Genomic DNA, 24,434 nt, shown 5'->3' on the forward strand with positions numbered 1-24,434 from the left:
AAGTTGTCATAAAGTCCCTGTTTATTTGAAAAATATTCTAAAAAGTAGAGGAYTTATATTTCAAGGTGCTGTTGATTTTTCTAAAGTATTTCCTCTGGATTTTAAGGACTCTTGATTTTTAGAATTTTCAGAGAGGACAGGAGGAGGAAAATGAAAAGGGAGTGATTGCAAATACCAGTTTTCCAGRCCATTCCATCTTTTGTTTTTTAAGAGTATGTTACTATATCCAAAGACTATGATAATGCATAATGAAACTATCTCTTAATATTGTCACAGTAGTTACACTACAAATATGTCATTCGATATTTTTAGTAGCTACCAGTCCTAATATCAAAGGCAATCTCTAGTCTTTATTTGTAGTAACTTAACACAAATTGGGAAATTACAAGTAAGCAATATATGAGCAAGATGTATTACAGTATAACTTGCAATATTTTTTGCCTTTATGAAAGACAAGCTGTCATTTCACTGATGTGTTTACAGTAATAAGCTTTATAATATGAATGAGTCATCCTAACACAAATGCTTACAAGCTTTGGATCTTTTTCAGCTTTCACTAAAGTTGGAAGGAATAATCTCRTTATTAATTTGATAGTTTTGAGAATCCTGAGTTTTCTGAATGTGTATATGTTCTGCGAATTACTAAACAACCTAAGTTGCTCGTGTTTGTCAGTTTAAAAAATAATTGTGTTGCAGACAAATTTTAAGCCTGATCGTAGAGTGAACTTTAACTGATGATTTGAAAGTAAAAGATTTCTAGCAATGGTATGAGATATCTAGTCCTTCAATAAGTGTTCATCACCCCACAGGTGGTTGTTGTTGTTGTTACTATTGCACACTTCTTAAATGTTATCTCTTCTACCCTTTCTGAATAGCCGTTATGACACAGTCTTTAAGTACTTGATCACAGGATACCTTTTGTTAAGTTCRTCATTTGAATGAGACCTTTTCAGTTCAGACACATGCCCCTCCATTTCAATTAAAAGATTAATTAGTAACAAAAGGCTCTTGTATGATATAGACAAGTTATTTTGTGTGTCTGTATGGTATTTTACCAATGCACTTGTGTTCTTCCTGTACTTTGAGCCAACCAACTGAAAACCATCTCCACACAATACAATGTAGAGATAAATTARCATGATGTCAAGCCAAAGCACTGCTAAGAGGCAAGGTATATTAGCACAGTATTGAACCCAAGTTAATATATCAATGTGGTTTCCACTCACCTTGAACTATATGGAGAGCTGTTTTCATTTTCATTCAAAACTTATGTGACATGCTGTTAGTGGATTGGCTCCTATGAAAGCCAGATATACCTTACGAGAAAACAGTGAAGATAGTGAAATATTACTTTCTGTGTCTTCTCAGCAGTGTAATTCTGACTACGGCACTGTTTGCAAGTACTGTAGCTATCCATGTTGCTAAGTTGCTTTAGCCTTTTCATCCTGAAAGACAGTACAGTAATGAAGATGAAACTTGGCCTCTACATAATTCACATTAAATGTTTGTTCCAAAATATATATTATGCTTATAGTCAGGAGAACAATGCTGACCAGAAAAATAGTAGTAGTCTCTCAAAGAGATGAACTACTGTTTTCAGTCTCAGGACTTCATACTTTCAGCACAGTGACTCTTATACCAGAATCCTTCATATTTATATAGGCCTGATCTTTTCACTTGAGATGTAATAAGGCATGACAGAACTGCACAATATAGGAGGGTTGTGCTGGAAGCCTGAAGCTTAGCAGATCTGGACCCGGTCTCTAAAGCAAAAGTCTGTGGAGAAGGGCTTTGCTCCAAGCAAAAGACAGCTTCTTCCTTCTCACCTTCTTCATTTAAAAGTAATAACAAATAAACACTGGGGGTTGATGAAATCCTTCGTCCTAGAAGGACAGGCACCTGACCATGTGAGAGGCAGTAATATAGTCATTATAAATGTGTACCATTGGATCACATTAAGCTTTGGCAAAGTGAATCAAAACAGTAGGTCACTCTAAGATCAGTTCCACAGTACCATTACTTCTCACTAAGTAATGAATCAAGAAATTTGAGGTAGTTCTGGCTTGTCTAAAGGCCTAAATAATAGCAAAGATGAGGCTGCAGACAAAAAAAGTGTGAGAGAATAGTGTTTTTCAAAAAGATTGTTATATATGTAAAATGAATATATACAGAAGGCAGAAATAATACAGTGCTTTCAGACTTCTAACATGCCTAATTCCTAGTATTAAGTAGTTCAACATGGCTGTTAGATTAATATAGTCATTTTTAAAAAACAGTTATGACAACCGAACAAGTTTGTGTTTTATGTGAGAAGTTTTGTATAGAAAATGGTATAAAATACAGAATAATGCAATTTATATGTTAGAATTGTGGTAGCAGCATTAAAACAATATGATCAAAGTAGTAATCACAGTTTATGATAGGCTTGTTACAAATATGGTTTCTAAATTTAATTTTYTTCGTAATCAAAAGGTTTAAAATACACTAATATTTCTGTCAAGGGCATGTAATAAATGTCTAATTTCTGAATGCTTTTTCCCATTTATATTTCATTTACAGACAAATTTAAGACTTACAGTAATTGTTCTTGATTAAAATAGAATATAGTTAAGCATCAACAGAATTACCGTATTTTCTTAAATTATGGTGGTATGCTTTTTAAAACAATGATGCTCTAATCCTTCAAATATGTAAATTGTTTGTCAAGTCATGTATATTGTTACTAGTTTGTTCGCAGTCATGTATCATTTTGTAGTATTTAAAATTTTCTGTGACTTTCTCCTGAGAGATCAGCTTTGCAGTTAAACTGTTCTTCAAGAGAAGCTATGCTTATGTTCTGATGGTAGGCATATTGTTTTGATCCGCTAGGAGAATGGTTTCAGGCTCCAAAAAATTCCAGTAATTTAAAACAGCTTGATTCTTTAAGTGTTCTGTACCTGAAACAGTAAACATAATTGAGGTTTATCAAGTAAATTAGAGGCCCAGTCTTGTGAAAGGATGTTCTGAGTGAGCTGACAGGCACTCTCAGTTCCTCCAGGGAAGGTGCGTGTTGTCTCTTGTGTCTGGGTTGTACCTGTCTTTGGAGATTGGCAGCCAYCTTTCATGGACAGGGTCCCTTCGATTTCTGCTGACTTCAGGTGAAATAGCAGATATTCAGTGTGATCAAAGAGAGAAGCGGGGAAGTTGCAGTATCAATCCCCTCTACTGTTCTGATTCTCTAACCACAGACATTCCTTAATTCATCTTGACTTCAGCAATCCTYAGAATAACTTAAGTGTTTGGTTTGAGTCTTAGACTAATCATTCTCAAAGGAGACTGCTGAATTTGAAAGAAGATAATTTGTCTAAGAAGTCTCTGCCAGATATCTCTAGATGGAGTGGTTTCTATTGCAGCTCTTTCATATGTTTCTATTTTTATATATTAAATGTTAGGCTCCTCTTTAATGGAGTTCTAATGTTTTCCAGTGGGCACTTGATAGCAAAGAATAATAAAAAAAAATGTATTAAAGATGAATTTCAAGCAATTTTAAAACATGAGGAAGCTTTCATTGTTAAAAATAAGGGCTGATGATAAAGTTTTTACTTGGAACGTAAGGAAGGGCAGCCCCGAGTACTTGATGCATAAAGAAAACATTTTCTGAGAAAGCATCAATATTTATCCATTTTTAAACTTAATTCCTTTGTGGTAGCCCTCTGATACAGTGGATATACATTCTGTTCTCATGAAGTGTGTTCCATAATAGTATTCCTATCTTTTAAAATAGGGCTAGTGTTTCATTGTAGGATTATTTTCCTGTCAAGTCCTATATAAAGTGGTTTTTTTGTTTATTTACAGCATAGTCTATAGGTGTCATTGCTGACTGAGAAGCTGAAATTATTTTTTCCCTGTGAAAGCTGGAAAAATGTTCAAAAATCAATATCAGGTAAAACAGAAATGGCTTTTTGCTAAACCTCTTTCATTTCACCTTTGAGAGAACTCGAAGTGGCTTGTTCTGGGGGACAAATAATCCCAGTACAGAAAAGTTTTGGAATATTTAATTATTCAGTATTTTTATATGAAACAATGGGTAACTGCTGACACTGTCAGGCATGGAATGGACACTRACATGGTGATACCAATAATTTTTTTGTCTATCTGTTCCCTTGTGGGCCAGGGAAGGCACCCCACCCACTCCCAGCCCAGGCGTAGAAGCAGTCCTGACTCAACATATATTCTGAACAGCAGGTTTGGCTTATTCTCCTGATGTAGCAGAGGATTGCCCAGCAAGTACCCTCAGATAGCACCAGTCACTTCATTTGCATACCTTATTATCCCTTTTCCTGTTTTTTTTGTTTGGTTGCTTTTCGTTTGGTTGGGTTTTTTTGCCATCCTTTACTTCCCTTTCTCCACACTGGTCTCCTCCCCCAAAAAACAGCCTGCCCCTAATTTCTTTTTCCCCACTGGTCCCAGGTGTGCTACATCTGTAACCAAAATTGGTATTTTTAATACTGTTACCTAGGCATTCTCAGCCTTATATGGTATTACTGATATGATTACTGAGGTGCTGTTGGCCTTGCAGGATTATATTCCCCCAAAGGTCCCTGATACTCCCCTGCAGTGATCTGTGGAGTTTGGCCATTCTGTGCGTAAGTTCCCCTCAGCCACTCATGAGATGCAGCCATCCTTCAGGGCACTATCGGTAACTTTCGTCAGCTTCTCATATTGGTGTTTATGTTCAGTAGTTTCTCATGCCGCATCCAGTAGGTTTCCATGTCCTGTTCATTTAGCTTAACCTCAAGCCAGGGCCTAATCAAGGGCTGCAGCCTTAACAAAATGCATTTGCAAGTACAGGAGATAACTTTCCATTTGTTTGTCAGGTATTGCTACACAGACCTACAGGTTTGGTAGTTAGGAATATTTTGTAACTTTCTAAGAGCTTGATACAGTAGTCCTTAAATATGTCAGATAATTTTTAAATTAACAGTACATTGTCTTTTTTAATTCTTCTTTTTCATTCATTATGAAATAAAAAATATTTTACCAATGCTTTTTATGGAATGCCATTTTGACTCTCCTTGGAACATAATAAGTGGATCCATTTGGGTTAGCCATGTGACGGAAAGCTGCCAGGCATGGGTGGGCAGGGGAAAGTATTTAATTCGGAAAAGGTGCGAAGCTGATGTTCTCTGGAAGCATGATTTGAAGAGCATTTATTTTGTTGGCAAGAGTGCTAGCCCTTCTTGCTCACTMCAACTTCTGTGCAATTGTTTGGGCAGCTGAGCATAAACTGGACTGGGGAGTGCATGCAACAGTGAATGAGAAGGGAGAGTTGTACTATCTGATTGGGTCAACTGTACTGCTGAAAAAATACTTATCAAACTATAGCCTAAGTACATCAGAAAACATTTTGTGTGATATCAAATGTGAAAAATATTGAAACAAATAATTCCCTAAGCAGCAGAGCTGATAAAGCCTACCTTCCTAACTTAAGACAGGCCATGGTTAGATTCTTTGATGTCTAATAGGGTGCGCATTCTGTGTAAGGCGTTTTCGCTTGGCTGGGGCATTCATAATGTCTCTTTCCACTGTTAATTGTCTGGTGTCTAATAAAGGCTGCAGCACAAGTACACCCCTTATCTTGTTGTGGGGGTACTGACAGGATCTCTCTTCTACCTGACCACTTAAGTCAGCACCTAAAAGACAGTAGTTTTTACAAGTTTCGTGAAGCTTCCTGCCAAAGCTGGTTGGAATTTGATAACCAGTTAAAAAGTTATGGGGAAATGTCTTTGACACACTCACACGTGTAGACAGACAATTTGATTGTCTAAACTTAATTTCCTTAGGAAATCAGACCAAAACATCAAATCTGCCACAAATTTTAGTTTGATTATTTAGTATGTTTTAAAAACTCACTTTATCTGGTGAGATGTAGAAATAAAACATTCCTAAATATAAATTACTGATCTGCTGGATGTTTTTAGTATTTTTACAATAATTTTGCTTTTTAAAGACATTATAAATAGAATAATTAAAAATATTCTGTGTATATCCCTTCAGCTTTATGCTCTGATCCTATAATAAAGTCAAGTATTGACTATATGAATTGCTATATTACAGTAGTCTAGAAGCTGCTATTAATATGCCGCTGATCAATAATACTGACTGATTAGCACAGGCTGATGTGGGGAGGGATTGTTCTAATGTTTTTGGCTTGATCAGTGGTGATTCTGTGCTGAACACTTGGCTGGGTGATGTATCCTTAAACCATTTTATCACAGGGTGGCGCGTTTGTTGAAATATTCAGTGCTCAAGGCAAGAACCCTGGTGCAAAGTGGAAGATTTCTGGCAATCCATCAGCTATATGGAAAGTAAGTCTTAAAGGAAACTTCTAAAACTCAGGATATGAAACACAGAAAAATGTGAATGAAGCTTAAAATTAGAGGTAATGAGGTTTTTGACCTGACTCTGGAGTTGTCATTTGCAGTTCTGTCATTATGACAGACTAAATGACCACTTAAATTAGTACTTTATACCTGCTTGCAAATTAGTGTGGTCATAGTGTAATTTTTTAACTTAAATATTTAGAGAGGATCAAAGCTTAAAATAGTTTTGCTGTCCCAATAACTACAGAATTGAGTCAGGTCAATTGGATCATGAATTATGTTCGTCAGCATTGTTTGCTCATAAAACATACAAGTAAAGGACAAGTTTTTCCAGATTGTATTATTACCATCACCTCTGAGCTACTTTCACATTTTCAATGCAGGGTACCATATGCCATATTTTACTGCTTTGTTTAAAAAAGAAGTAGCTTTGGATGTTAGTGGCATAGCTGTTTGTGGGGAGAGGAATTCTGTCATGACGTTTGTTTGTTGTTTCTTTTGTAGGAGTATGATAAGGAGGTAAAAGGTTTTGTTTTTGTACTTGAAGGAAGCAGTCAAATTAACAAAATGCAGCTACCAAAGGAAGCTAGACAAACTCGTAAGTATCAAAGAAATAAATGTCTGTGATGTTCTGATTGTTATAATTCTTACATCCGAATGTAAAAACGATCTTATTCTTCCTTACTTTGGGCTTAATTCACAGTTAGCAAAGTATTTTTTCATTAACTTTTTGTAGATCAGCTACTACAAATAAGTAAAGGTATAGAAATGCCGTAGTAAAGTAAGTGCTTTAGGGAAGATCCTTGTCTGATATATATTGTCCTAATTTTGCAGTATTCAGTTCACTTCTGTACCTGATCCTGCTACAGACTCTGGCAAATAACTTCCAACCCCATTCAGCACTCATTAAAAGTCAATAATTTTGTTGGCATCAAAGAATGTTGAATAGATTTGTGTTCCCTTTGTCATTTTACTTTTTAAAATAGTGAGATTTGCATACATTATGGAGAGATTTTGAGCATGAATAATTTGTAAAGTATTATGTTTGGCCCAAAAAGCCTTATAAGCTAAGCTGATAGTATTGTGGAGGTTATATATATATTTATATACATATTTAACAATATGGCTGTTTAGAGCCACTTTTCTGGTGTTAGTGGTGTTGTAGCCATGATGGTCTAAGGATAAAGAAAAGACAAAGTTTGTAGGCAGAATAACTTGTAGTTGGAAAAAGCAGATAAACTTTAGGGACGTGGAAGATTGTGTTGAAGAACTTGTCTTTTCTTTTTTCCACTRTATTTGCCTTTCAACTCCTTTTGTGTCAAATTGATCACTTTGCAATATAGACACGATGTGTGTGAACTTCTTAACCTTGTACTCTGTGTGCTAACGTAATTGAGGATCTAAATACTAAAAAATAGTACTTCATAAAAATAGTATTTGTGATTTGTTTATGCAGCCAGTAATCTCTCCAATGCATTTCTTCTATGAGTTATAAAATATCACTGATCTTTAATTTGAAAAGCTAATAATTAGTACTAATAACTACTACTTGTCAGGTTTATGGTACAGGTATCACATTCTCTGTATTTATCAATCCTTAGGAATTCCTGTTACATAAGTTCTTGGCAAGGTCCTTTGACCATACAGGAAAAGACATACCCATCACATCAAAGAAGTCATCATTCAAATCCTGCATAGTCATTGAAAAGTTGCTCCCAGAGGTAGATCTCAAAACTGGAGATCAATGGTCTCGATATCCCATGAAAATTGTTCTTAATGGCCAGAGACCATTTCTCAGTCTCCCTGAACAGTGTTGCAGCTCTCTGCCCTGGGTCCTAGCATGGAGGTGTTCARTCTTCAATGGTTTTTCAGAGTTCAAAGTCTTAGTTGGATGTGGATAGACTGGATATCATATGAGTTCATTTTTACTTATTTTAAAAATTAATGTATTATTGTGATCATAAGAAGAGAAGCAGCATTTGTAAACAAACTCCAGTACATACATTTGCTATAGATAAGTCTGGAGATGGGAAGCCTTTCATTATTCTCTTAGGGAAGGAGGGGGAGGGTTCCCATTGCTGTTGACTCTTCTTTAAAATACATTTTTAAGGAGAGATGGTGTTTGAACCGTCTACAGGGCATACAACTATCATCATAATTTATTCCTTAAATTCCACTGCAGGAGATTGTACTTGCATAAGGCTTATATTAATGAACCAGGCTGGTTTAGATTTAACGGCTTGCTTTTGGAAAAAACAAAACAAAAAACAAAACTGAGATGGTGATTTTAATTGAATGAAACAGAGGAATCTTCTTATATGCTTCCCATATAGGGTCTTGTAATTACAAATTAATTTAACTTTTCTCAAACATACAAAAAAAGTAATAAATGAGAGATTGTGAAGTCTGGTCGTGCRCTAAAGTCTTAAAGATTTATCTGATTTTTGTAAAAGAAGTTTAGTATTCTCTTCTGTATTATAAATATTAGACTAACGTATCTTTCTGAGAAATCCAACTTTAATTTGTTTATTGTCAATATTAAAATAAACTATTACAGCCTAAAATGAGAATTGAGAATTAGTGTTGCGGATTATCACTGCTAGGAATAGATTGGTTTTAAATTAACTCCAGCTAGTGTTGCAATACTATAGTCATACTTCCATCCATTACCATTCTCTCTGTCTCTGTCCTTTTGTCTCCTTCTCTCCACAGGTGTATATGCCTCAAATGTTTTAATTATGTCACATATACAATCTGCCAGCTGTACTGTAGTCTTTGAATACTCTTCCAAAATGAAAGTCAGCATGTATATAAATATAATTCAAAATCTTGTTAAAGTGTCATTTTACCCATAAAAGAAGGAAGATCTGAATTGGCATCCTTTAGAAGAGGAGATAACATTGCTGTTGAGTCCTGTTCAGTCACTAAAGAGCAACTCATTTCCTCCCTGAACCAATCGCTAGGAAAAAACATAAGGTTCAGTTCAGCCAGTCTTGTACTGTTTTTCCTTAATAGGGAGCTACCTGAATCCTAAAAGGTTTCCCATGTTATTCCCTCAGTTAAGCTACATTCCTGTTCTAAATATCAGAAGCCTTCRTTGACCACTGTTGTTATGATCTGGATTGCATTTATATTGACGGGTTTAAGTTTGTTTAATGAGGTGTACATTGTCACGAAAGTGAAAGCAAGTTTCATATGCCTTTAAGATAACCTCAATATGAATGTATTAGTTTATTTTGTAATTCTTCGTGGGATAATTGCTGCTTACATGCTCTTGGAACGCACTGAAGAATTGCAAGTAAAAAAATAGGTAGATTCCATTTATTTTCATGAGATTTCCACCTCAGCCACAGATGGGACTATTAACACCATTCTTATTACAGTTTGAATTGGTTTTCTTCTAAGTTTTTCTTCTCATGTTCGTATGTTGTGTGAACCTTGAGAAATAGTATTGCAGCATTATAGCTGTGCATCATTAATATGCTTGAGGGTGAAGTGTGCATCTGCACACATGCAGCACATGTTAATTTTTTTTTCTCTGTTTTTAGTTGGACTGATCCAGCAGTTTCTGACACTTCAGATTTTTGTGCCATTGGGACAAGACTTCTCCACTGAGTTACTGTAAGATGCATAAAATTTCCTTGCATGTTTAATGTAAAGTGGATGCCTGATTGCAGCCATTAATTATAGTGGCAGATTTTGCATTAAAGCATAGTGACTTATCAAGTCAATATGAGGTAATTAAGCTAATGAGATCATTATTTCTTGGATGTTTTAAATACTGACATTCCTCTGAAGACAAAACAAATTCTAAAAGTCATGAATGAAGATGGTGAGAAATCTAGAAGAAATGGGATATGAATTTATCAAACAGAGGTATATGAAAGTATTGGCTTATGAGGGTCCCCTGAAAATTAATAAGAAATTTATAAATAAATATTTCGGGGTCCTTTGGTTCAGGGGAATAAAGAAATATATGTTTTAATTACTTTAAAAAAAAGAAAAAAAAAAAGGTTAAAGCTRAAAAGCTAGAATATTTTGGAGCATTTAATTGGTATAATTCTTTCCATGCTGTAAGGGAAGAGAGAAACAGTAAAACCCGACTTTTTTCATTAGTTGGGTGTGGAATGATTTAGTACGCTTTTAAGCTTGGGCAATTTGTCTGTCTTTGTTGGACAGTATTCCCCCCTACTGGCACTACCTGTTTATAACCAGCGAAACCCAGTCTGCTTTGTAGCCAATAGAACACCTAAGATTTGGACTAACACAAGAAGTATTATCCCATTGGAAGCCCTGCAAGAAAAGATGGGTTGAGTGATACGCAATTAAACTCAGTAAGAGCAAGCACTAAATTGTATTTTTGTTTCTTTTATATAACTTTGCATTCATCAGTACCTATATAGGTGCCAGCTTTTCTTGATTGTCTTAGGTCTCTTGCGTCCGCCATAAAGGGAAACAACTCTTGTAGGTTTAAGTCAAAAAGGGCAAAATGAGATGTGATCATGTATCGTTCCAGCTATGCCATAGTAGAGAAAGTGTTCATTATAATGTGAATGATCTATTTCAGGATGTTAGGATGGTGTACTATTTTATGTTGAGGAGTAACTCAGTTACCTCCTTTGCCTTCAAATATGTGGAGTCATCTTGGAATGTTTTGTTAGTTTGACAAAGAATACTTCTAATATGAATTGAGTCATATTTATTAAACTTCATGCTCTCTTTCTTGATAGCTTTGTTTGCCTTTTCTTCTTTCTTCTGCACTTCAGGGCAGTGATGTACAGCTATTGTCATTCAGCAGTTACACACTTTGTGGTGCTGAAATGTTCTAAAAATAAGATTTATGTTTCCATTCGATTAACACGAAGAGTCTTTTTTTATATATATATATACACACACACACTCTTTATATATATATAATGTGTATATATGTATATATAAACATTTTTGTGTATATATGTGTGTATACATTATATATGTGTGTATCTATAACATTTTTGTGTATATATGTGTGTGTACATTATATATGTGTGTATATATATAACATTTTTGTGTGTGTGTATATATTTTACACACACATATATACAAAAATGTTATATATATACACATATATAATGTATACACACACATATATACACAAAAATGTTTTTATATATACATATATACACATTATATATATATAAGTGTGTGTGTGTATGTATATATATACACATACACACAAAAACTAAGAACAGCCATACTGATTCAGACTAGAGATCCATCTACCCCAGTATATTGTCTCCAACGGTGGCCATTGGGGAGATCCCAATAACTGTGGGGTCTGTAACTGTTTCCCAGTCTTTTCAGATCTTCAGGCAGAGCGTCACTGGGAAGCAACCACTGGTTCCTTGGATAGCTCCAGGTTGCGATGGATGTTGTTACAGGTGCTCTGCTCAGTATCTTCCTTCTGTTCTCTGTCTGTACATTTTTGATTATGTGACCTAATGCCCTTTCCCTTTTTTCATTTGTTGTCCTCCAGAATCAGTTGGTTTTATTCTTATTTTTCATTCGCTTTAGCCTTTCTCTCTGCAGGAGAACTTTAAGGTTAGGATTAGGCTAGCAGTAGGCCTGAGGAGGAAAATCTAGTAGGAACAGTGGCCATCAGCAGGTGCCTAAAGAATAGTAGGAGAAGAACAAACATATATGATACCTATCCTTAGTAGTCTCCTACTTTCTGGCTCTTTTTAGCTCAGAGGATTTCTCAAACCTTTTGTGGGTTGTTTTTTTTTTCCTGATTTCGAGGATTTGTTCAGTCTTCCCTTGGAGCCTTGTAAACTTTCTTCTGCAACGTGCTTTAAGAAGCAGGTCTGCTGTGCTCCTACCTATTGTATGAAAAAACACGTTGTTTTGTCTGTTTTGGCTGGGACTTCTACTAGCTTCGTTTCATAGCTTCTAGTTCTTGTATTGGATGATATGGTTACCAGGCATGCCTATCCACCATGCCATTTTTTAGAAATTAAGTTTGTAGACATCCGTCATATCTCCTTTTGCTGCCAAAGTCATCTCTGTCTAGGCTGAAGACTTCTTGCCTACTCAATTCCTTGTATAGAAGCCATTCCAGTCCTTTGATTGTCCTTGATGTCCTTGAGATGAGGAGACCTGAACTGCGCACTATATTCAAGACATGGGAAAGCCATATGGCTTTACAGAATAGCACAGTTTGTATTCTTTCTTGTTGCCTGTTCCCTTCTAATAATTTCTAACATTTAATCTGATATTTTTGATTGTTGCCAAGCTTTTTTTTTAATAGAAGAGTCTTATTTAGGGCTTATTTATCRGTTTTTAGGATGTCAGTACCTCAGCTGCAAAATGATTTTCTTAGATAATTAAATCATTGTGCAGCTAATACGAAATGCTTTACCATGGAAGTGATTATGATAGGGATTAGTATTTTCAAATGAGTCCAAAGAGTTAGGAACACATTTTCCTTTTTAAAAAACTTGCGAAAGCTGCTAAAAGTTTGAAGATATCTCTTTAAACTTTTCTGGAAACATTTTTAATGGTTGTAGAATTGGCACTTGCCAAGGCTTACTGTTCTTCAGTGGATTTATAATAGTCCATGCAGGTATTTCTAGCCTCAGTGATTGTGAGGTAGCGGGTCTTTTTAAGCTGTATCACATGGTAACATTCTACCTTCCTCCTGCAGTGTGCTTCAGTTCCAGCAGGATTTTAAAAGCTGAAAATTGAGAAAATCTTGAAAGGATAAATTAACTTATTTAGCACAGAACTTCACTAGAGAATATTTTTTCTGGCTTGAGAGAAACTTGAAAGAGAAGATAGGGTTCAAAATACTTGTTCTAAAAACAGCTTTGACTGTATGCATTAAGGTCTTAGTGCAGAAAATATTAACATTTGATTAATTTAAACTGTAGACAGAAAAGTTGGTAACTGTTGAGTAGACCATAAAAATGCAGGTTTTCAAGCAACTTCTGGCAGTTATATTTTCCTTTTGTCTTTAATTTCTTTTCTTACCACAGCCATTATCTGTTTTCTGTTACGGCTTCTTTCAAGGTAGTTCTTATTTCTTATCTCTTTTTGATTTTTTTTTTTTTTTTTTTTCCCCCTGGGTATTAAAGAACCTCTGACATAAGTGATTTTCAATCTACCTATTTTTTCTGCAAAACAAAGAAGCTCTTGTGTGTCAAATCACACTGACTCTTCTGGTCTTTGATGAATTTTCTGAGTGTAATTCTGGTTACACTTTCTGCTCCTATAGTTTTAATTGCTGTGTTATTTCCAGAAGCGTGTATCAAAAGGGACTCAATGAACAAGACATATGACATAGTAAACAGAAACCAAGTACACAGATTTGCTTCTCATAGGCATTCTGTAGGCAGATGGCAGAGGCTTAGTGCCAGGTTCAGAAACTTATCTTCRGATTGTCTGCGGTTTTGTATTGGCATTGGTTATTTTGAGTACTTCTTGCCATCCAGCTATACCTCTTATCAAGAACCTCCTCCCCACATTTTCCTCTTTAGTTCTCTTTCCTTTCCATCACTGCTTCTCAGTAATAAATTTTGTATTAGAAATAAAAATATAAAAATATTAAAAACATTATAGCTACATCAATATTTTTTATATTAATTTCCTTCAAGACTTGCAGAATAGACATGTATATTCTGTCCTTTCAGGCTCCTGATGACCTAGTAAATAATGAAGGCAAGTTGTTCTTGCTGCTTCACATTGCTTAGCTATGTTAGTAATAAGTGATTGCTATTCAGTTCTTTATATTTCAGATTTTTTAAAGGAATTTCATACTTGGTTGTGAACAGAATATTGATTATCCTGATGCTTCCTGGAGTTTGATGTTCCAAGATGGTTTCTTGTGTAATGTTTTACTAGCTGGATCTTTCAGTAGCTTCAAGTGAAAATTAAGAGCATACTAAGCCACCATACCTGCAAATGTTTACTTTATGTAAAACAAACAAACAAAAAAAMCCACTTCGGCAATTTTTATAATAGCTGCACATAATGCTTAACGGTATGTTTCTTCCTCTCCTACTCTGTATATAGATGGAAATGTTATGAATTTAGTTTGAGGTTCATCCTCTCTTTTGCAGTCTGTTCAGTGATTGATCTGATTAGCAAACTAGAATTTCTTCAAGGCCATCCATCAATGCTGGCATCAGCTGAGCTAAACCTTCTTACTTGCTGCTATCAACCACTCATGCGAGATTCCTGTCATAAATACTGAAAGTGCACACAACTGTTTAAATTAGCTGTCTTGCCTTTTTTTGGAAGACATTTAAGTGAAAATGTACCCTGATACTTTGTTAGGTGGCATGATTAGATAATATTAAGTATCACCACATTAACAATTATTGATCTGCCTAACAAGTACATAAAATAGACTGCRGATGGAAAAATTCAGTGAAGCATAATAAAATTAGAACTAAGGTGGAGTGTATGCAATATGTGCAGCTTTTTTGAAGCAAATAGTAGTAAAGCTGTTAGTAATACTGGATATAGCCATCTGTTGTAAATATAGTAGTCAACTGTTAAATCGTCAGTATTATGGATTTTGCTACCTTTCTGAAAAAGCAAAAGTAAGTCAATGTTTGGAAAATATTTGTTCATAAAAGAAAACACCATCTGGCTTGTGTTGGCATTCTTGGTTTATCTTCCAAAGTATGGCATGTGCAGGTGCTAGCACTTCTGCTTGGCATTTTATCAAGAACACAAACATTCAGTCTGGTTAAAATACCATATAGCCAGTCATTTGTTATACTTTATTTCTGATATGTTTATTTTAGGTGTTAGGTATCATGTGAAATTAGTAAGTCATGTTACTGTAAGTTTTACAGCAAATGAACAGAGTTGTTGAGGTGAGAAAATAGACATTTAAAATTGTACTATAGCCTCCAAAAAAAAAAGGTACWGTGGTCTGAGAAGAGTCAGAAGCTCTGTTTCTGGTTGAACTACTGAGGTGCTATTTGGCCTTGTGTAAGTCCCTGTAAGTCTCTCCAACTTTTTTTTCCACTCTCTTTATCCAAGTTATGGGAGTAATATTTATCAACTTATTTTGAAAGGATAAGTACAAAGACTTAACTAATTCATAGCAGTTTGATACTTTTAAACATACGAAGTACTAAAAATAGGAATCATAGTAAATTTTAAAATCTGGTGGTTTATTAAGTCCGTTTTCATTAATGCGCAGGCTACTGTCTGCTCATAGTACAAATTTAATATTTGACATATCCCATCACTGAATAGAGGCCAATTTAGGGAGACAGCATGTGTGACCAAAAAGAGAAGTTTCCCGGTTTTGTATTTGGGCACCTGGACAGGACAGAAAATAATAATAACAAAATGTGTTCATACTGATATGTTCAGTCCCTTTTTTATGTATATCACTTCTAACTCATGCATCTCAAAAGAATTTACAAGGAAGTCAGTATCATAATGTCTGTGATGCATGGGCGTCTTTGTTTCTTCTTAACATAAAGAAACTAAGTCACAGAAGTGGTAAGGTGACCTAACAAAGTCAGTGTCAGAACCAGATATAGTACTTAAGTCCTGATGCATTGCTGGAGATGTTAAATGATACTGTCTGTCACAATGGTGGCCAGCTTTATGGTGCTTCAGACTACAAATTTATATCTCCAGATGGTCAACAGCTACGAATCATGCATGGCATACTTTGTAAAGCTGAGCAGGTTTGAGATCTCCTGTGAGATCCTTTCACCTCTGTGACATGAAAATCTGCACTGCAAAAACATGCATGGTCAGTGCAGGGTGCTTCTCAGTCACAAAGAATCCTGCTCCGGTGTCCCAAAACTCAGTGCCCAGTATTAACGCACTGCGGTGTTCTGCTTTGTTGCCCCCCTTGCTTTAGTTACTCACCACTTTATGGACTGCCTTGCTAACTTGAATGTGCTGACGATCACAGCATGGTTACTTGTTCACTCTAATATTAACTGTGTTTCTTTGTTCTTCATAATGTTTCCACCTTTCTTTCAAGGCTCTTTTTAAGGCTATGTCTTCCAATAGCAAAATAGTTGAGAGGTTTGCTCAGCTAGTAGTCCACTGTACATAGTAGGATTATCCTTAGACTAGGGCTTAGCTTGCCACTGGCCTTCACCAGCTCCAAAAGGCATCAGTTTGTTATAAACCTGATCAGCATCCTCTAGAAGGTACATTCTGAGAAGAACATGCACTATTTCAGAGATGCTTATATTAATGAGGAATGATTTCTGTGATAAAGAGACTAATCTTATATTATGCAGTGTAGTCAGTTTTTTTTTTTTTTTTTTTTTTACTTTGTCAATATAGTCTTATTTATGTTTAAGTTAATAATTATAGCCCGGAAGTGAGAGTAAAAGACTGTTATCTGCCCTGTAAAAATACATGTAATACTAAGGCTTTCATTTTAAAATATAAAATTATATGTTAAGTTATGACCTAAAGTGTGAACTATAAGTACTTCTGCTTTTTTCAGTAAGTTATCTGTCAGATCTTGTGGCAGATGGTCCATCTGAGTCATGCTATTTCAGTATTTTTAACTCTTCCCTTGTACTTGATAGCCATTCCGTTTGAAACGCGAATGGAGGTCTTTAGTTCAGATTATCTGAATATGACTCAGGAGAGCAATTAGGTAATCACTGTGCAAATAGTAAGGTAGATGTCCAAATGTTCTTCTCTATTTCATTGTCACTTTGCAGGATTTTGTCAGCTATTTATGATTCTGTTATTTTAGGAGAAATGGAATTAGGAGTTGTTACATACAGCATCAGAAACTCTCAGATCTTCTTTTCTCTCATAAAGAGGTTTTCTGTTCACATCCTTTGCTATAATAGAAAGTCTGTCATTTGTTCAATTAAGCTATTAAGCTTTATCTTTAACTTTCCAGCTTGACTGATGGATGGAAGTAAAGAATTACTGTATTTTAGAATCCAAGAAAAAACTTCTAAAAACCCAAATTTAATGTATCAGGTGCTTGTCACAAACATGAGCTTCTGTTGGAACAGTTTGGATACAAAAGCACTCTATGATGGAAAAAAAGAGGTCTTGTCGAGATGCTAAGGGAAATATACCGAGTGGAGATCAGTCCCCATTATAGGACTGCTTCATTCTGGGTAGCAACTTGAAAGAAGGTAGCAATGAAATTTGCCATCAGTACCAAAAAATAACAACTATCAGTTGGTGCAGGGGTGCACAGATTGTATCCCACTTTGGCAAGAAAAGTTAACTCAACTCAAGGCTTTTTGATATTTATTCCTCTCCAGGACTGTTGGAATTTATGATGAAGGGGTTTTTTGTTTGTTTGTTTTAATCAAATTACAGTTATTTGGCTTCATCTCTGGTGTCATTCCATTAGTTAATGGAATAACTCCCAGAACTATTTTATCCCACTATTCATAGTTTCATGAATATATTAAGATGTTTTCCTTCTGTTTTTCTCACAGCCATGTGCTGGCAGAAGAAATATGTGGAAGGACTACAGCCATTCACAGAATCACAGAATGGTTGAGGTTAGAAGGGACCGCTGGAGATTGTCTAGTCCAAACCCCCTGCTTAGAGCAGAGTTAGACAGAGCAGGCTGCCCAGGACCCTGTCTAGTCAGGTTTTGAACATCTCCAAGGATGAGGACTCTGCAACAACCTCTCTAGGTTCACTGTTCCAGTGTTCAATTGCCCTTAGAGTAAAAAAGTTTTCTTAGTTTTAAACAAAATTTCTTGGATTTCAATTTGCGCCCATTGCCCCTTATCCTCTCACTGGATACCACTAAGAATCTGGCTATGTTTTCTTTACATCTTCCCATCAGGTATTTATACACATCAATAAGATCCCCCTGAGCCTTCTCTTCTCCAGGCTGAACAGTCCCAGCTCTCTAAGCCTCTCCCCATGTGACAGGTGCTCCAGTCTCTTAATCACCTTTGTGCCCTTTTTTTGGATAAATGTTAGTTTCATTCCAGAAATATTTCTGATTTCTAGCATGTGATGACATTCACTGTTTCTGCAGCTGTTAATAAGGTATTTTTATGAAGTCATCTTATATTAAGGATTATATCGTTCATTCATTTATTCAGTATAAAATTTCAAGCATGAAGAAACACTTTTTCTTTTTTGAAGGTTTAGAGTTGCAGAAGAAAATCTTGTTTCCTGATTACAAGATATAGCTATTGTGGAGAGGACATTTTTTGAGAGATAGAGGTCTACTTTGTGCATCTGAACCTTTTAATATTTTATTTGGAAGTACTATCAGCAAGAGGAAAGTAGTGACTAAAAGGAAATGACTTGCTTGTCATCATACTGAGAAAGAATGAGGTAATATAGTTGAATTGGAATGGCGTGCAAGGTATATATTTTCCAAATAAAATATCAGAGACATTGGATATAACTGCAGCAGAGCAGTAGAGCTTGCTTTACTACAACCATACAAAAAAAGGGTGTAGCAGACAGCATTGTAGTTCTATCCACAAGGAAGCAAGACAGGAACTGTTACTCAATGTCAGTAATAAAAAACACTTCTCTTAGACTCTTAGCATCTTGACAGCACAAGGCCCATAGCCAAGTTATTTTTTTCTGTTTCTTCTCAATGGTAGCTTTCTTCCTTCTTTTCTTTCACAGAATGGAAGAGAGTTAAAACTGTATTGAATCTTTCTCTCTAGAGGTTTATGTGACGCTTTCTCCTTGGTAGAATCCATAGAGAATGTCTCCTTGGAAGAGTGTCTGAGCTTTTCTTCTAGAGCTTACAGCATCCAGATTTACATTCTGCTTATTAAAGAAATCTGTTTTCCCTGGCCTCCTGTATTTCTTCAGAAGTAAATAGTTCCTGTTCTTTTTTTCTCCACACTTCTGAAGATCTCTAAGTATTGCCTAAAGATTTTTGTTCTCTGCTAAAACTGAGCATCCGTTAACAATAGTTTAATTCTCAGTTCATCCTCCTCCAGTATCTCTTTAGACCATCTGGATTTTCATGAATTTTTTTTCCTCTGCCCTTTTTGAGTACCTATTTGTTAGTACCTTTTGAGAGATAGTACTGTATCTTCCTTTTCCAGCAGTCGCTTTCAGTATTTGAATGTATACCCTCTCCATGCACAATCACTGTCATGTTTCTGAAAGGTATCAAATAGGGCATTTGTGACTTTTAGTGTTGGTTGAACAGATACAGAAGTGAACAAAATTCTATTTTATTTGAGGAATGGCATATGTGATCCACCCAGAACTAACTTTTGCAGATGTTGAAATTCTCTCTTCTTTTGATAGTTAAAGACTGTGTGTTTAATGGAATATTTTTGCAGAAGGTTCTTTTGTTTTTTTTGGTTTGTTTGTTTGTTTGTTTCCCTTTCAGGGATCTTGCAGCTGTAGAACAAGAATATTATCAAGTGGGTAATTTCTTGTTTCTGCCACAGTTGCTGTAGGGGAGATATTGGAAAAGTTTCTCATAATTTTATATGAAAAAAATTCTKTTTAAAAACTGTAGCTTTGAAATTACTTTGTCAATGGACAGACACATTTACCAACGTGAGAAGGAAAGAAATGAGGATGCTGGGGCTAAATCAGCATCATTTAGAAACACTGGGGAAATTGCTCACACCTGGAGATTCAGGTGGCTAAAAAGTTGAGTGTTGTCATCTTCAGTTATTTTGATGATAATCTCTTTTATGGTATGTTGTGAGAAAGTTTATAATAAAAAAAATAAAATCCAGCATATCCTACCAAAAATAAAACAGGGAATGGTGGAATACTGACATAACTAATTCTGACTGATACATAAATTCTTAGATTCTGACGAGCCTACAAAGGTGGTGAACTGCTCAAGGGAGAACAAGAGAAGTTTTAATTTGTCAATRACAAATGTAGGTAGAGAAGAAATAATATTCAGAGAAGCATAATTATGAAAAATTATGAGGCCGGTYTTTTCAGACTTGAATGGCAAAGCAAACCATGAGCTTTCTACCCTGTTAATGTTTCAGCAAGACAGTAAAAAATATGAAAAGTTAATCAGAATATCCTCTAATGGAAATTTCATTGAGGATTTAAGGATTCTGTCAATGTAATATGAAAATCTACTTGAATCAACCCTTCAGAATATCATTGCAGTTGATTAGAAGCCAGTAGTGTTATTGCTTGCTTGAATGTGATTGTGTCTACATAAATCTCATTTTTTTAATTTGCTTGCTGCAATTGTAGACTGTTCTTTTGCATAGCTGTCTCAGTCTAGAGGTGTTAATAGTTTTCCATTTAAGGAAAGGAAGTGAAGGAATGGTGGAGCCTATCTATTCTTTCTTGCAGCTCAAAAAGTGGGTGGTGAAGATTGCTTACCCATAAAGGATATTGCTAGTATTGTTGTGATCTGTAATACACACAGCAATAGTGATCATATGTAAGAACAGATAGTTAGTGAGCTCCATGATGCCACAAGGGTTCCCAGGTTTATGCAGCAGCTGTGTCCATACAGATGTTTTCTTGTATCTGCAGTCACCATTTTAGAACATTAAGATTTCAGTTTATCTAAGAATTATCCAAGATTTAGGGGTAAAGTTTCATGACGTTTTATCTGTTCTGAGATTTATTTCTGATAGAAGGTGATACTTCTTAAATTTCAGCTTGCTTTTTTGGAGAAACTGCATACACATGCCACGACATGCAGACATTTCAGGAAGTGAGGGAGGCTGGCCAGATACCTACAAGCTGTTCTACAGTTCTTGGCTATCAAAGAGTAAGACATGGTGCTGTTACAAATGAGAAATAAAGGAAGCTATTTAAACAGGCAGTTGAATGCAAGTACCAGTTAAAGTCCATAATACAAATGTACAGTGAGGCAGATTCTCTAAATATCTTAGTTTAAACTTGAAAAATGGTAACTCTTTTCAGTATCTTCATTCTTACCTTAACTGTGTATGATCCTTTTGAGGAGAGAGGAAAAAAAAAAACAAAAAAAAACACATATATTTGATCCAAATTAGAATACAAAATATGGTTCCTTATTTTTCAATCAGATCTTTACTGGTAGGCTTGTAACATGAGCTCAGTACAGCTGATGATCCTTTCTTAAATCTTGCCACTAACATTTAGGTATTTAGTTTCATTTTAAATTGGTAGACGAAACCATTTCACTATTCTGTTCTGACCCTGAGATACTTTCATTCACATATTACTTTCTAAAAGGGATCAGAGCAAAAATGAAGATAAAATATACTGAAACACTAAATCGGTCTGTTTCTTAAAGTGAAAGTGCAGTGGGAATCTAATGGCATAAACCTTGATGAGAATGATTTTGTTACATTATACAGGAAATTGAAGGATGGAGTTAGAAAACACTTATCCAGCTTTTTTGGTGATAAATAAGAATTATAATTTTAGACTAAACTATCACATTCTTCTGAATATTTGTTTAGTGGCAAGTAAATTGAGATCTGATAAGTAGAAATATTTATTCACAGATTACAATGATCCACCAATAACTTCAGTTTTCAAATCAYAGTGTGCATAGTACTGGTGATTAAATAATTCCTTCCAGGTAATATTCGGCAATAGCTTGTATCTGCAAAGCAGAAGCCAAGGCAGGAGAAGTCAGTGTAGGAAGACAGAACTGAAGCATGGAAGTAGAGGAGGACAAATGAATAGATGATTAAGAATGGTGGGAGAAGTGGAGATCATTTTGGCGAGGGGAGGGGGAATGGAGGAAGGTGGCCTCTTTCTCTTTCTATGCATCAGCTGGAACAGAGGCAGTATGTGCAGCCTCTGCCAGTGCCTTCAGTCACTATCAAACCAATGGCACCAGGCAAATTAAAGTTAAGAACCTCATCCTAGACAAGTAAACATCATTTATCAACATTATAACTGATCCTTAAGATAAATTATAAGCAAACTTTAGTTACAAAGTTAGTGGTATTTTAAGCATGCTTTCTCTAAACTATACAAATATCTTTAAGAGTAAAATTACTTTTTAAAAAAGTAAAACCACATTTTAAACTCTTAATAATTGAACAATAAATGTGTTGGGGGAAAATACATGTTCTCACTAATCACTTTGGACCTACTGAGGGACAGGTTATCTGGTATTACTGTTCATTTAAAGACCAGAAAAATAGAATGATGCATAAAAATATATTTCTCAGACTTGTTTCAGAAATAGCATATTGCTTTCTCTTCAGATCAGAGCATTCTCTTCTGCCTCCCAAGCTCAAGTTAGATAAAATGTGTACAGTGAGTTCAACAGTTGTCACAAAAAGGAACGTTTTCTTCTCCGGCCTGTTGTATCCTGCAATGCTGGTGACATTGCACTGCAGTTGCAGCATCTGCAAATGAACAGCTACTATAAATGCATTTTCTCAGGGTAGTTATAAATGATCTTCAATTAGTATAGCATGATATAGCACATTTAGCTTACAGGGCTGATGAAGATACCATGTCCAGTCTTTACAGTTCCCCCTTTTTTCCCTAGTTATTTGTTTTAAAAATAAATTCACCCTGATCTAATGTCAAGAACATTATCTCTTTGTGTTGCAAAGTGTCTTCTCAAGTTTGAAAAATACCCTGAAGGTAATTATTTTAACCTGTATCACTTTATATTTGATTAAATATATCTCAGATTATTAGAATTGACAGAGATTCTTAGCTTTTCTAAGTTTTAACTTGCTGGGTAATGAGTCCATTGTAAACTATCATATGATATCCTATTAAATGAACAGAGTAAACCTAATGGTGTTGGATGATGTCCTGATGATAGAACCAAATAAATTGCTGTCTCCTAAGACTTTTAGGMGAAGAAAAGTATTAATTACATGCCTTTTGATTAGTGGATCAATTTAAGTAATAGGGAGGAATGACTGAATCTTGTTTGTTTGGTTGGTAGGATTTGTTGGTTAGGATGCCAAATATGGGAAAATTCAAGATCCAGTGTTAGTTTTGTCTTTTTAAAGAGCAGACTTATTAGCAATTCATGGACCTCAGTAATTAGAACAAACAGTTTAAATGGGAGAAATATGTCTGTACTTAAGAGGACTATTATATATAGCAGGTGTGAATGTGGCCTTTCTTTGTCTTTCTAAACTTGAAAGGACAAATTGTATCTTTTTAATAGGTAAATTCATGGAAAGGAAAATAAAGTGGAAATGATAACAGCCAATAAACTAAAGAAAGAGCCAACAAAATCAGTTAGAGGCATAAATAATTGCATTATAAGCATAATTTGTTTTAATTCTGGAAAAGATGTATGCACTAAACTTTCCACACATTAATACTCATTAAAGTATTTTGTCTATACTGAACTGATTAAAAACAGTTTTCCAGAATTACAGTTTCCTAAATGATTTGGCACAGTTATTCATGCTTCAGAGGAACAGATCAACATGCCATAAAAAAGGATTTGCTCAATACTTGATGGCAAAAAGCTACGTAGATGTGCTGATTTTGAAAACCAAGGATGTTAAAATACTGATAGACATTTCCAGAACATATGATAAAGATATTAATGAACATTTCCAGAATGATTTTTAAAAAGTTCTGAGAGTAATGAAACTCTCGCAACAAATTATTCCTGATCAGTCAAAATATCAGGTCATTATTCCAGTTGGAGAATTGATTGCAAATATGTCGATATCGGGAGGTTGAACTCAGGATTCGCCAATTCCTCATCACTGCTCATGTTTCAAAAGTTTTTTTTAATTCTAACGACAGGGTTTCCTGATTCTCTTTAGGTACCTGCCATCTATATTACTGCCTTTTTATGGCTACAGTTTAAGGGAACTTTGGGGCTTTTTGGTTTTAATCCTCTCCAGAAAAAGATTGAGATTAACAAAGAAAATTTCAATATATGAAAATAAAGCTAGTTCTTCACAGCTTGTGCTCTATGTCTTTGTGACCCATCAACTCTCTTAATCTTGTATTTTGTAGAGATTTGATTATCAATGTAACTAAGTCTGTTTTTATGAAGTCAGAACACAGTGCTCTGGATTTCAGATGGTTAGGCATTAAGTTTAATAACATAGTACCTCTTAGGAGACTAACGCACAAGCAGTGCAAAAAATAAAATATGAATGAAATACAGACTGTTCCTGAATGAGGAAACTTAAGAATCTGTAACCA

General features: G+C 35.2%; 1 protein-coding gene across 1 annotated transcript in view; it reads left to right on the forward strand.

Annotated features, from left to right (window-relative positions):
* Positions 1 to 3,901: 3,901 nt before the first annotated feature.
* The window catches only part of CUNH3orf67 (chromosome unknown C3orf67 homolog), a 92,423-nt gene continuing 71,890 nt past the window's right edge, over positions 3,902 to 24,434 (forward strand). Inside the window, exons 1-4 of the mRNA XM_026088095.1 lie at positions 3,902 to 3,922; positions 6,258 to 6,347; positions 6,867 to 6,960; positions 9,911 to 9,983. Of these exons, the coding sequence (XP_025943880.1) occupies positions 3,902 to 3,922; positions 6,258 to 6,347; positions 6,867 to 6,960; positions 9,911 to 9,983 (278 nt within the window). The remainder of the gene's footprint in view (positions 3,923 to 6,257; positions 6,348 to 6,866; positions 6,961 to 9,910; positions 9,984 to 24,434) is intronic.

Source organism: Apteryx rowi, unplaced genomic scaffold (genome assembly GCF_003343035.1).
Source record: "Apteryx rowi isolate R43461 unplaced genomic scaffold, aptRow1 scaffold_75, whole genome shotgun sequence".
Taxonomy (NCBI): Eukaryota; Metazoa; Chordata; class Aves; order Apterygiformes; family Apterygidae; genus Apteryx; species Apteryx rowi.